This window comes from Girardinichthys multiradiatus, chromosome 5, assembly GCF_021462225.1.
Source record: "Girardinichthys multiradiatus isolate DD_20200921_A chromosome 5, DD_fGirMul_XY1, whole genome shotgun sequence".
Lineage (NCBI taxonomy): Eukaryota > Metazoa > Chordata > Actinopteri > Cyprinodontiformes > Goodeidae > Girardinichthys > Girardinichthys multiradiatus.
This window is the reverse complement of record NC_061798.1, coordinates 12,622,648-12,636,599: the sequence shown is the minus strand read 5'-3', so window position 1 is coordinate 12,636,599 and position 13,952 is coordinate 12,622,648. Positions and strand designations below refer to the sequence as shown.

The window sequence follows — 13,952 nt, the reverse complement described above, 5'->3', positions numbered from 1 at the left end:
GTAAAACTGCCGACCTGACTGCTGTCCAGAAGGCCACTATTGACACCCTCAAGCAAGAGGGTAAGACACAGAAAGAAATTTCTGAACGAATAGGCTGTTCCCAGAGTGCTGTATCAAGGCACCTCAGTGGGAAGTCTGTGGGAAGGAAAAAGTGTGGCAGAAAACGCTGCACAACGAGAAGAGGTGACCGGACCCTGAGGAAGATTGTGGAGAAGGGCCGATTCCAGACCTTGGGGGACCTGCGGAAGCAGTGGACTGAGTCTGGAGTAGAAACATCCAGAGCCACCGTGCACAGGCGTGTGCAGGAAATGGGCTACAGGTGCCGCATTCCCCAGGTCAAGCCACTTTTGAACCAGAAACAGCGGCAGAAGCGCCTGACCTGGGCTACAGAGAAGCAGCACTGGACTGTTGCTCAGTGGTCCAAAGTACTTTTTTCAGATGAAAGCAAATTCTGCATGTCATTCGGAAATCAAGGTGCCAGAGTCTGGAGGAAGACTGGGGAGAAGGAAATGCCAAAATGCCAGAAGTCCAGTGTCAAGTACCCACAGTCAGTGATGGTCTGGGGTGCCGTGTCAGCTGCTGGTGTTGGTCTACTGTGTTTTATCAAGGGCAGGGTCAATGCAGCTAGCTATCAGGAGATTTTGGAGCACTTCATGCTTCCATCTGCTGAAAAGCTTTATGGAGATGAAGGTTTCATTTTTCAGCACGACCTGGCACCGGCTCACAGTGCCAAAACCACTGGTAAATGGTTTACTGACCATGGTATCACTGTGCTCAATTGGCCTGCCAACTCTCCTGACCTGAACCCCATAGAGAATCTGTGGGATATTGTGAAGAGAACGTTGAGAGACTCAAGACCCAACACTCTGGATGAGCTAAACGCCGCTATCGAAGCATCCTGGGCCTCCATAAGACCTCAGCAGTGCCACAGGCTGATTGCCTCCATGCCACGCCGCATTGAAGCAGTCATTTCTGCAAAAGGATTCCCGACCAAGTATTGAGTGCATAACTGTACATGATTATTTGAAGGTTGACGTTTTTTGTATTAAAAACACTTTTCTTTTATTGGTCGGATGAAATATGCTAATTTTGTGAGAAGGACCTGTATATTAACTTGCATAATAGAAGTAGAAGAAGCAGCCTTGAACATAGAAGAAGGCTGATGCTTCACTGGCTTCCCTCCGTTCTGCCGTCTGCAATGCAGCTGTGAGGGTGAGCCTGACAGTTACTTTGCCCCACTTGAGCATGGAGAGCAGTAAGCAGCTAGATGCTGCCCTAAATTGGGCAGAATTAGTAAAACTAAGAGAAGGAATGGGAGATTTGTTCTAAAACTCAGTATAGATGTCTTTTTATTTTTTGGGAGAAAATGATGGGAAGGTAAAAACTGTGAGAATCCACTCAGATAGCAACACTGGGTACCCCAACAGCATGTTTGCCTTAAGACTTCTCAAGTTTTGCCTGTTGTCATGTTTTCTTTGCAACACTTATTAACACTTATTACATGATTCATTTCAGTTTCCAGGGCCCACATTCGGCTCTTTAGAATTCCCTGATCTGAACTAATCACCTAAACTGTTTCATTATGGACATATTTTTACGAAACAATATTACCAACGAAAATCTTTAATTTCGTGCAAGAATGCCATGCTTTGTTATATCGTATTGGTTTATCTGGAGATAAATAATTTTGCACATTTGCAGTTGTGATTAAAGAGCCATCTCATTTTTGAAAGACCAGGGTTTACATGCATCCTCCAGGTGGATAACACCAAGCAAGCTGTGCTTGGAATACATTTTCAGTCTTACATGAAGAGGACAGTGTTCACACAGCATTTCTCGCAACTATGGGACTTGGTGTCTTTCAAATTAGTTGAAGTGGCAACTAATTAAGTGACTTTAGAAGTCACCTAATTAGTATACAGTGACCACCTGGATTTAATTTAATCTCCAGCTGTTCTGTGAAGGCCTCCGAGGTCTGTTGGAGAACATTATTCAACAAACGGAATCATGACAAGAAACACAGCAGACAGGATACAGAGAAAGCTGTGGAGAAACAGGTTTAGGTTCTAATACAATATCTCAAGCTTTGAGCATCTCACAGAGCACTGTTTAATCCTTCATCTGAAATGGAGTATGGTACAAGTGCAAACCATAGCTGTTTGCATAAATTGACAGGGTGGGCACAGAGAACATTATTCTGAAAAGCAGCCAGGAAGCCTATAATAACTCTGGAGAAGCTGCAATGACTCAACACTCAGGTGGTATAATAAATCTACAGGAATAAGTACTTCTGGTCAGATAACACTAAAATTAAATTTTCTGACCAGAATGCTGAGAAAAACAAATACTGCACATGACCCTGAACACATCATCCCTACAGTGATACAAGGTGGTGGCAGGATTATGACGTTGGGAGGCTTTTCTTCAGCAGGCATAGAGGAACTAGTTCACAGTAGATCCGCACTGATCACTGAAAGAGAATATGTGGCAAGAGTTGAACAGATGCTCTCCACTTGATGTAACTGGGCTTGTGCTGTTTTGCAAAGAAGAATGGGCCAACATTTCCATTTATCAGATTTCTTCCACCTCCTAAACATGCTCTATACGTTAGTCTATCAATAAAACACAACAGGCTGAAAAGGTTAAGGGGTATATATTCTTTTCCATGGCACTTAATGTTTGGTTGTCTTGATGAAAGAGGAAGCTCATTCTTTCAATCCCATGACTGAAAGAGCTGAGTTTACATGCAGTCCTCTGGGCAGATGATGACAGCAAGCCAGCGATGTGTGTGGAATGTATTTTCAGTCTTACATAAAGAGGACAGTGTTCACAAAGCAGTTCTCACAACTATTATTGTTCTCTCAGCCTGAATGAACCACAAACGTGTCAAATCTCCTTTTAAATTACTTCTTACTTCTCTTTAAGCTGAGTCTTCTTCCCTCAGTAACAGCTTCCTCACCGAAGAGTCTAGTGTCACTTGAAACGGGCGGTCAAGACAGTTACAACTTAAGTGTTTTACATGTGGTAATGTGTGTCCATTGTTGAGTCTCCAAAGCTTTTACTTATGAAATTTCACTCCAAATCAACTTTAACGCAAAATAATTATGGTGTACTTTAAACTAAGAGGAGCATATTCTGCTGAATCTGAGGTTAAAAACTTCCTGTTGTAGTAACTCTGCTGTCTATATAAAATAGCCATAGGGGAATTTGTACCCAGATCAGAGCGCTTTGATGGTGATCTGAAGTTTTTAAACCCAAAAACAAGAAGCTGTGCTGCAGACACTAAAGCAGGCTTTCATACTTGAGCACATGGAACATCAGCCAGCTGTTTGTGCCTGAGCACGTCTGCATCTGCAGGACCTTCAACCTCTTTATGAGCAGATCCATACTGGCAGCTATTTTAGTGTATGCGTGCATGGCTGTAGAGAAGCGGCAGAGGGAGTAGCATACTGACTGTGCACACCCTCACTGTTCAGTTCAGTGTCCCACCCCAGGTAGATGAAATAAAATGCATTATTCCTGCCTACAAGGAGCCTTGCTTTGAAGTAAGTGTTTGCATAATGAAAGCAGAGAGAATCAGGATTGTTATGCTGTTTAAATCCCCCATGCTCTCTCTCTGTGTTTCTATTTCGTTCTTGTTTTCTTCTGTTTTCCTTTCTGCCAGTCATTGTCCCAGTCTATTCTCATCTTCTTCTCTTTTTGTTGCACTTTTGCCCCCCTACCTAAGCCTTCCCCTATCACCTTCTCTCCCTCAGACACACTCGTTCACACAAACACCTTCTCATCTTGTTCTTTTAGTTTATTATATCCATGTTTCCATTTGTCAGCCCTGTTGTGATTGATTGAAACCGGAGCTGTTAAAAGGCCACACACGCGTCCGTCGATGCCGGCGTCTCATGAGCCATCGGCTATGGTTCGATGAGCCACTGCCAGAATTAGCATCTCCTTCGTGAGATCCAACGCTAGGATTTCCCGTTAATGAGGTTGTGTGTGGTGGAGAGGGATAAAGTCACCGGGGGGATTCTGGGGGAAATGAAAAAAAGGAGGATAAACTGTCTTTCAGTTCAAATACAGTTCCAACACATGCAGGAACACACGTTCTTTGCTCATCTCACTTTCCCTTCTGTCAGCCTTTACTATGTGACTCAGGAAACTGGTTTTACTTTTCAAAGGGCAGACTTAAAAGTATGATTGTGTTTGCTTTGTATCCATTTTATTCCAAATTTGTATAGAGCATGTTTTCTCTCTGAGTTAGTTCCCCTGTCTTTGATCCTCACACTCCTTAGACTCCATGGTTCCCTCCCTCCATTTAAATCTCCCTCTTCAGGTGAGTAAAGTTGGCCCGCTGCCTTTGATTTTCTGTATTGACGTGCAGTGGCTCGGCAGATTTAATTGCCGCTGATCTCTATGAATTCACATTTGATTCACCCTCCCAAAAGGGGTTTGCAAGTCCCAGTGGGCACATCTCTATTGGATGTGCCTGTTTGATTTTATGCGAGAGGTGATCTTCGAGAGATGGTCGACAGAGCTTCTAAAAAGAGCAGCTCATTTGCTGCTGATTCCCAGCAGAATGGAGAATTGATTTTCACTTGATTTTTATTCGTGCAGCAGTCGCCTGAAGCTTGTGAGTTTTGTCAGGTAGAGTAAAAGTGTTACTCATTCTGCTGGTCCATGTGGTCTTGCTTCTTGTCTCAAGCCTGATGCAACACATATTCAGGTATAAGTGGAATATAAAACCAAGTCTTGCATTTTTTTCTTACAGATATACTGTGGGGTGTCAGATTGTTGCTTTTGCAACTCCTAACATTTCAAGTATCATATTGTGGTTCATAGATTTTCATATCACTTTCGCAACAACCAACTTATTCTGAGGTCAAACTTTTTTTCATAAGGTGCATTATCAGGCCTCATTTATCAACCTTTTTTATAGATTTCGGCACATTTATGATTGTATGAAAGGTTCCACCTGATTCATTATATGTGTGTTTACTGACTAATCCCATCGTATGTTAGATAGACTGAATTTATATAACTTTTCTAGTGATACCGACCACTCAAAGCACTTTACACTACAGCCACATTCACCCAATCGCACTTACTAACGTGCACACATTCATACACTGATACTCACATCCCTAGGCAACTTGGGGTCAAGTGCTTTGCCCAGGGGCACATCGACATGTGACAGAATGACACTGGAATTAAACCTACAAGACCACTACTCTGTCCACTGAGGCACAGTCACCCTAAAGTGTATAAGCAGTCAGGTGTTGATATAGCCAGAAACAATTGTCATTTTCATGCCACAGCTTTATTTTTAGTGTTCATGACCTGAACCACAGAATCATTGACATAGATAAACAGTAGACGGTAACAGAGACCCATTTCGCTCAGATTTTAAGTAACAGTACCACAGCAGAAGATTATCGACAAACTAAAAGAAAAAAACACTACATTGAATGCACTTTTTTGCACATTCTCATGTAACATCTTATTTTAATATCATACTTGCCCAAAAAAGGTATTTATCAGTCTAAGAATAGAAGTGCTAAAAGATGTTTTGCGTCCCTACATTCCTAAGAACCAAATGACTCCATCAGGCATCATATCAAACCTATCCTTCCAATGCAATATTGTGCAGTGCTGCATAAGTCAAAATGATACTTTTACAGGCATGCACAGCACCTATTCCAGACCAAATTCTCTCTCCATTACACCGGTGGAAGGGCTGCGCAGGCGAGAAGCACCTGAGCTGTTAGAGCTTTAGACGGCCAGGTCTCCATCCTTTAAATGCAATTCTAAATGAAGGCATAACTCCATCATGAGAGATCTTGGAAGACAAAATGGACCATGGGGCACTGATCACTCTACTTAAGATAATCTGTTTAGTCTAGAAAACCCTTTTCATGTGCTTAGCTCTGTTTGGTTTTGATATTGTTCTCTTTGTTTTACTGCCATATCTGCCTCATTTACTCTCAGTTGATGATTGTTCCAAACTGTCATGCATTCAGCTAATCAGACTGACCGGTTCTTTATTCCATTCATCTCTCCTCCCAGTGTTTATGCTTCTCATTTTCTTCCATTCCATGTCAGATTCTGCTTTTGCTCTCTTTATGCCAATTGTTCCTGTTTTCCATCCATGTTTTGTTCAATTTTGTGTTTTTGTACGTTCACTCAGTTTAATTTATATAAAACTTTTATCTCATTAGGATTTGGCCTACCCCAAGTCTGTCATTTGGTTTCAAATTGTTTTTGAAACTGTATTTTACTACCTTGCTATACTGTAATACCTTTAACTTGTCTATGCTTATCCAGGAGAAATCTGGTACTCCTAAGTAGTGGCCAGACTTTAATTGATTGGGATTTGGTCATTGCAGAGCCACTTCAGTAAAGTAAGCTCATTCTTATTTTCATGAGATCAGTCTAATATGATATAAGCTTTGTGTAGCATCCTGCTGAAGGCACCATTTTTAAAGATAGTATAATGAGGTCACAGAGTGATGAATGTGGTCAGCATTATTAGGTAAAAGGCTGTGTGGGGTTTTAAATTATGCTTAGTTTGTACTAAGGGACCCAAAGTACCCTATAAATATATCCCACACACTATTTCACATTTCTGCCAGGATAGATTGTTACAGGATACAGGGTGGGAGGTATTGAAATGTGTATAAATTCTAACCCCTTTCATCTGATGTAACAGCAGAAATCAAGACTCATCCGATCACATTTACCCAGACATCTGTTGAATGAACCATCATCCACCTCCGCCTCAGTTTCTTGTTTTAAAGTTGACAGGACATGTCTATAGTAGAATTTGTTGCCAATGTTTCCAATCTGTTGTTCCAAACTTTCTGGAATATACCAACTACTTTCCCCGAACTTTTTCCAGGACTTAAAAGGCACATCAGGAATTTACCAGACACTTAACCCAAACTTGTCAGGTACTTTCCATGAATCTGTAAAGTATGACCACCGATGTGTCAGGGAAAAAGTTTGGATATCGCTGAGGTGTTATATCCGGTTCTATGTATGACTTGTGTATTTACTCTTTTCCAGAGGACCAACTGCCCTCAGGGTTTCCCACCATTGATATGGGTCCCCAGCTAAAAGTGGTGGAACGTTCACGGACTGCCACTATGCTCTGTGCTGCGAGCGGCAACCCTGACCCAGAAATTACCTGGTTCAAGGATTTCCTGCCAGTCAACACGTCCAATAATAATGGTCGTATCAAGCAGCTCCGCTCAGGTAACCACCCAGTTTACCCCCTTATTGTATTCCCTCCCTTGAAGCCCCGCTTTTATGTCTACCTGTAGACTTGTCTCTCCCAAAGTTATTTTATCTCCCCTCCCACCCCTAAATCTGGTTTGTCCTTGAACCGTTTTCTTAATTCCAGCTCCAACAGAGTTCCTTTATGTTCTTACTCATATTTAACCATTTTCTTACAATGCTTCCACCCTCCTCCTGCTGCAGTATCTGGCTGTGTTTTTCAGATGCCTTCCTCTGCCGCTGCCGTATTATGAGCTGGCTGTGTATGGTCACAAACCCCTGGAAACTGCTCAAACCTTTTAAAAATGAACTTCAAACTTTTTTCCAAACTCTCTGAGGACTTGCTGTACAAATCCCCATCACAAAAGGTTTGCTCCTTAACCAATCAAACTCCTAAATTGTCTCCAAGAAGCAGCAGCAGGCTACAGATCTCTCATCAAACTTGAACAAAGTTTCCTCCTGTCAGCGTTCACAGCACAACCAAGTGATGGTGGCATGTACATGAAGGAATAGCCTCATTTTATATATCCCACTGCTGTGACTAAAGACTCAGTCTGTAGTTTTTCTTTGTTTCTTTGTTTTTCGTAATGTCTTGCAAAGTATGCCTCTCATTAAAGTGAAATTGACTTCCTGAAACATTACTCATGTAATTTAGGGAAATCTGTGCTAAACTCATCCAATATTTTTTTATGGAAATTGACTGCAGTCAAGCAAGTTATTTGCTATTGTGCTATATCTATTGTATTCGATAGCCACAGTAGTGTGTAAAATCCCACAGCCCATTCCTCTTTAGTTCTCCCTCTTGCCTCCAGGGGCCAGCTCTTTACCCAAAAGTTATTATCTTGTAAAGAGAGGGCCACATTTCTGGCTTTATTATGGAAACCAACATCTTTGTTTCTGTCCCTGTTTAATATTATCATAATATTAATCATTAAGCTTATTGTCAGTGCCATGCAAATCTTTTCCTACCCCTTGAAGTTGATTTCATTTTCATGTGATACAATCACAAACTTCAATATATTGTATTGGCAATTTATGTGATAGACTAACATAAAGCAGCACATAACTGTGAAGTGAGAGGAAAATGACAAATAGTTGTCATTTATTTAGAGTTTCAAAACTCTGAAAAGATTGGTGTGTGATTTATTCTGAACCCTCGATTCTAAAAGAAAATTCAGAAAATATCCAGTGCCACCAAAGGTTACCCATTTAGTAAATAATGTCCACCTGTGTGTAATTTAATATCAGCATCAGTTTGAGTTTTGGCAGCACATTTTATCTTACTTTTAGTCATCATTTATTCATCTGAAGTCATTTTACATTATTTTATTCAACTAAATTTAGTCAACTAAAATATGAGGGCATGAAGAAAAACATTCTTCTGACCTCTTACATACTTACTGAAAAGAGTTTCTTTACTTAAGTGAGAAATTTGCATGCAGTAAACAGAATTAAAGTTCTCTTACCAATGCACCTTTAAAGGGAAGTCAGTCACAGTGGAGTTTAAATTCCCTGCTGGATAAAGTCCCTGAAAATACAACCAGAGCTACAATGAAGTGGTTTCAATAAAATCAAGGGTCAGTTATTTTGCAAAGACGAATAGGCAGAAAACTCTGACTTTCAATGTTTAAAGCTAGTAGAAACACACCAAAATAAACTAAAAGCTCTAATTGCAGTGAATGGTGATTCAGTAAAGTAGATACTAAGGGGGTGGAATTTTGAAATCCATGTATTTGTTGTCTTTGTACCTTACAACTATTCTCTGTCTTGTCCTGTCTGGCACATTAAATTCAATAAATTACATAGGCTTGCAGTTTTATTAGGACAAAATGTGAAAAGGTTCAAGGGGTATGAAGGATTTTTGCAAAGCACTGCATATTGTTAATAATGTTAAATGTTAAACAGATGTGTTAGATTAATCTCTTATATGTTATCATTACTAAATAGCTACTAAGGGTTTCATTATTCCTTTTACCATAAAGTTGTTTGTAGTGAAGTTCTGTCGAGTTCCAATACTTTTTCAGGGTGTTTCATCTAAGTCAAGACATCTTTGTAAACAATGGTCCCATTATAATGCCCTTTCTATGCTGTTCTTTTCTCTTTGTATCTTTTTAACCACAGAGTCCTTTGGTAAGTGCTTCTGTATCGAGGCCCACACCCTCACTGCCCACTTTTCTATTTACTGCTCACTAATGTTGCTACTATCACTGTTGCTGCTCACCTTTATTACACTTACTGCAGTGTTATTAAAATGCATGGCATGCATTTTACTAACAGTCACACACTTTTAAAACAAGAAGCTCAGAGGTGCATACACACACTTAGAGTATCTCTATACAAGTATAGAAGGTAAGAACATATTGTATACATATATAGGAACTTGTGCATACAGACACTTATCTTTGTCCACTTAGATGTAGCTGAGTCCCACCCTTCACCTTTGCACCTGCAGCTTTTCCACACCCAAAGAACTACTGTACAACTTTCTCCTCACACTCACCTATTTACTTTTCCACGTGTTCACTAATTCAATTATTCTTTCCCTCACTCAGTCACTCACTCTTTTATCCACTCACCCACTTAATCTTTCCGCTCTGTTGTATAGAGTTACCAGTCAATAAGCCAGACAGCAGATAGGTATGCCAGTGTTGGAGCCAGAAAAAAAAAATCAATCCATGGTGGCCAGGTTTTCAGACTACTAGACATTTACTGTAGCGTGTAGGATGCATATACAACTAGGCCTGGTCAGATTTCAGTTTTGTGAAGTTAGTTTAGTCAGGGTATGGATATGCTTAGTTTTGTTTTGTTTTTTTGTTTTGTTTTTTTATCATAGATGAACTACCCTAACAAATTTTAGTGAAGAGAAAATCCACTTTTCAATTCTCTTTAGTTTTCAAAAAATGTTTAGTCATTTTGAAGTAAAGGTGCAATATTTTCAGCTTTCATATCCAGTTTTTTTTTAAATAACACAGGTCTCCATATTTTCTTGAATGGGAATAGACCAATATGCCATGTTATTACTGAATCTTATCAAACGATAACTGGCTTTTGGACTAAACATGGACCTAAAGCTTTGTTTGCCATGTTAGTCAGGTTAGTGGCTGTCCAAAGAGAACCTGCCTACAGATACAGGTGGTAAAAAAGAAAAAAAAGCTTTTATATCTCAACATGGGTTGATCAAAGAATAATATGGTATAATAAACTTGGGCAAAAAGACCATGGTTTTATCGTATTACTATGGTAAAATTCAAATTTAGGACAAAAATATGATAAACATCTTATTACTTTAACTTAAAATTGATAAAACTGACACTATTACTACAACTACCAAAATAATGTTATAATATTATAAAATTGAAGTACAGAAATATTATGAATATCTTAATAACTCCATATGTCATTATAACTCTGATGACATATCTATTGATAGTTATTTCGGTGTATCGACACACAGAAAGCAGGGTGAAAGAATAAATGTTAGCCTGGTGAAAAAAATCCATTCCATAACGAAGTTATGCATTTTTAATCTAAGATTATTTATTGCAGTCTATTTAACTAATTTTGTAGAAAAATCTAGAAAATAAATATATAGTCTATAATATATTTCTGTACATACAGTATAATCTAATTTGCAGTAGACTGAATAGTAAATTATGAACAGTAATTTAGTTTGGGCTATGAGAGAAATAAAAATGTCAGTTTAATAGTCAAAAAGTGCACTTTTTTAATCACAGGAAACACATCTACATCTAAAACACACTGTATAAAAAACATCCAAAACTAAAAATGTTGGAACACTACTCAGTATAATTATTGGAGAGTGGATTTTTTTCTGATGTTACTGTACAGATATTTATTTATTTTGTGGCTTTTATGTTTAAATCTGATTTGTATTGACATGTTTGACAGGAGCGGTTTAAAACCCAGGGCCAGCTTCTTAGAGAATACTTCCTACTCTTAGAGCCACATGTGCCCGCTTTAGATCAATGAAACCCATCAGTAACCAATACCCTTGTAGCACTGACACTGTCTCTCACTCTGTCTGAAATCTGCTTTTCTCTTCTCAGGCTTATTCTGTCTTTATTTATTCTGTCGTATTCTTTCTTTTATGCCTCCACTTTCTCTCACTATGGATCAGTATTTTAAGTCTTCTTCTCTAATTTGATTTTTCTTCTCTAACAAGTTACCCCCCCCCCCCCCCCCAACCCCAAAGTCCCCTCCTCCCTTTTCCCTGTCTACCTTTTTGTGTTACTAACATTTTCTTCTTCTTCTCCTTCTCTAATCTCGTGCATTCATTGCCCACTCAGGTGGCACGCCCATACGAGGTAAGACTGCTGGGAGGACCAACATGACACAGTGGCCTAAATACTTTGCAACCCCTGCTTCCTACTTGTCTTGCAGATCTGAATAGCAGTACTTGGTGGGTTCGTGAATGTGGGTTTTACATACTCTGCCCTATTGATAAAACTCACCAAACGGCTTCAGATCTGCAAGAGGTACAAGAGGAGGAATTGGAGTTGAGCAATAAATAACATCATTAAGGCTATAACTGTCACCTACTCTTTTGTCATCTGTCATCCTCTTCTCATATTTCCACATCTCAGCCTCAGCGTTCACTCTATAACAGACACGTTCATCACTTCCATTATGTTTTTCCTCTGCATTCATCAGTTTAAAACCCCTTACCATTCCGACCGTCACCTGCACACCGTTTTCTACGCAAACCCTGCTGTGTGTATGAGTCGTACTGTACGGTCGGGAAGTTTTGTTATTCTTTTGATATATAGGACTTTACCGTATGGTAAAATAGGATATAACTAAAGGTAATTACAATCAAAACAAAAAACTCTTAAGAGGCACCTAAGCTTTTGAAATACTCATGAGGAAAGTACTAAAATGCTGCGCATGAATATATGCAGGTAATACATGAGTTTTTCAATGTCCAGCAGCTTCAGGCCATTAGTAAACAAAAAGGTAGTGTTTGGATTTTGTTTGTAGTTAATTAGTTTGCAAAAATGTTAAATCATTAGGGCACAGCGTAGAGTCTCATTAACGTGGCCTATTCTTCCTCGATGCAGCCATCCAAAGTTTGACTTCCAACCTCAGGACCACACAGTAGCATTTCTTCACCGTTAATCTGCCCGTTAATCATGTCCTCACTATGAATAATCACTAGATTTTACTAGATGTCAATAATTTCTGGAGCTCTTCTAAGGTTGTTCTGTTGTCATTGTCAGTATATAAAGGCATCTGCTAAAAATGGAAACAAAACGGAAATTTGAAGGGACATCAATTTGTATATTTCAAGATACAGATTTGCCAATACAGTGTTATACTACATTAAGGTTAACAAGATTATTGACAGGTATAAGCTTGACAACTTTAAATTTAAATCACAGAGAAATAACACCCTACATTTCATTAGTATTACACTAACCTACTCACCAGTGATATTCATGATGCTACAGTCATTTTAATATGACTGTTTTCCTTGATAAAGACAGATGTTTTATCTCATTTGGAGTTTTTGCTGGACATCCCTTATATGCTTTTCCCACACAGGGTTAACTAGGTTTGGATGCTACTATAATGTTCTAAAATGTCTGAAAACATGAAACGTCCATAACGTTATCATTTGTTTCTAAACATATTTATAACTGACTCAACACGTACAGTTAACAAAAATCCCATCTTGCTCCTGCTGGGGATGTTTTTATGCAGAGAAGTTAGCTGAAGTGTTAGCCTAATGTTAGCATGTTTATTGTCTGTTTTGATATGACTCGACAGTTCTGCCAGTAACATATTTCCTTGTGGTTCCAGTTAACCGTGTGCTAAAACATTTTAAGAAAAAGGTTATTATCCTTCAGAAATGCAGCGCTTTGCTTTAAACATCATATAATTATTGCATTTTGTGCAGCTCTCTGTTCTACACCGAGGGCTGATTGGATATGTCTGAGAACATCTTTAGGGGCAGGTCACATGACGCTGAGAGGCCTGCAACAACCAATACAGTCTTTCTAATGCTAGGAACATCATTAACTTCCCTAGAAATCAGTAGTTCAAAAATCCAAGCACTTATTCCAGATGACACTTCAAAAGATGTTAAAGATTAGGGGAAAAAAATTATTTTTAAAGACTCTTAGTCAATTTTCTGTACACTAAGGACAAATGTTTTACCCCTCTATATGGATTGGTATTTTCCGGAATGGGAAGGGGTTAAAAATCATTAAATCTTCTACATACAGTATGTTTCCTGTAAAGCTTGGAGTGTTTACAAGCTGGATTTCTTTCTCTGTTGCTTATTGTGAGGTGAAAAGGGACTCTTCCATCTATTTTAAGTTTTTTTTTTTTCTTTGTGACTCAATTTTCTGTTAATTTTTTTTTTATTGAGTCGTGACCCATGCTTGACCTGCCGTGTACTTCTACCTTGTCTATATTTTCCCCATCAAACGTCCCAGTTTTGTTTTCCCTCCCAGCTGTTATTCACTCTGCCTGACGAGTCCAGATGGCGAACACACACACACACACACACACACACATAAAAAAAAACACATGGGCGTGTCTTCATGGCTTTTTACCATCACCTTCTCTCTTTCTCCTCCATTACAAAAATGAAAAAGCCCCAAACGACCACTTTTTGATAAAGTTTTTTCTGGGCGCTTTTTTTTGCCTTTCCACAACATCTT

General features: G+C 39.1%; 1 protein-coding gene across 23 annotated transcripts in view; it reads left to right on the top strand.

Annotated features, from left to right (window-relative positions):
- Positions 1-13,952, top strand: part of ptprdb (protein tyrosine phosphatase receptor type Db) — a 270,931-nt gene that overhangs the window by 206,578 nt on the left and 50,401 nt on the right. For 11 of the 23 annotated variants that reach the window (XM_047365126.1, XM_047365121.1, XM_047365108.1 and 8 more), the window contains 3 exons: positions 7,057-7,245; positions 9,388-9,396; positions 11,574-11,591. In XM_047365126.1, the coding sequence (XP_047221082.1) occupies positions 7,057-7,245; positions 9,388-9,396; positions 11,574-11,591 (216 nt within the window). Of the gene's footprint in view, positions 1-7,056; positions 7,246-9,387; positions 9,397-11,573; positions 11,592-13,952 lie in introns of those variants that run through there. The other 12 variants (XM_047365128.1, XM_047365124.1, XM_047365113.1 and 9 more) reach the window with 5 other exon arrangements.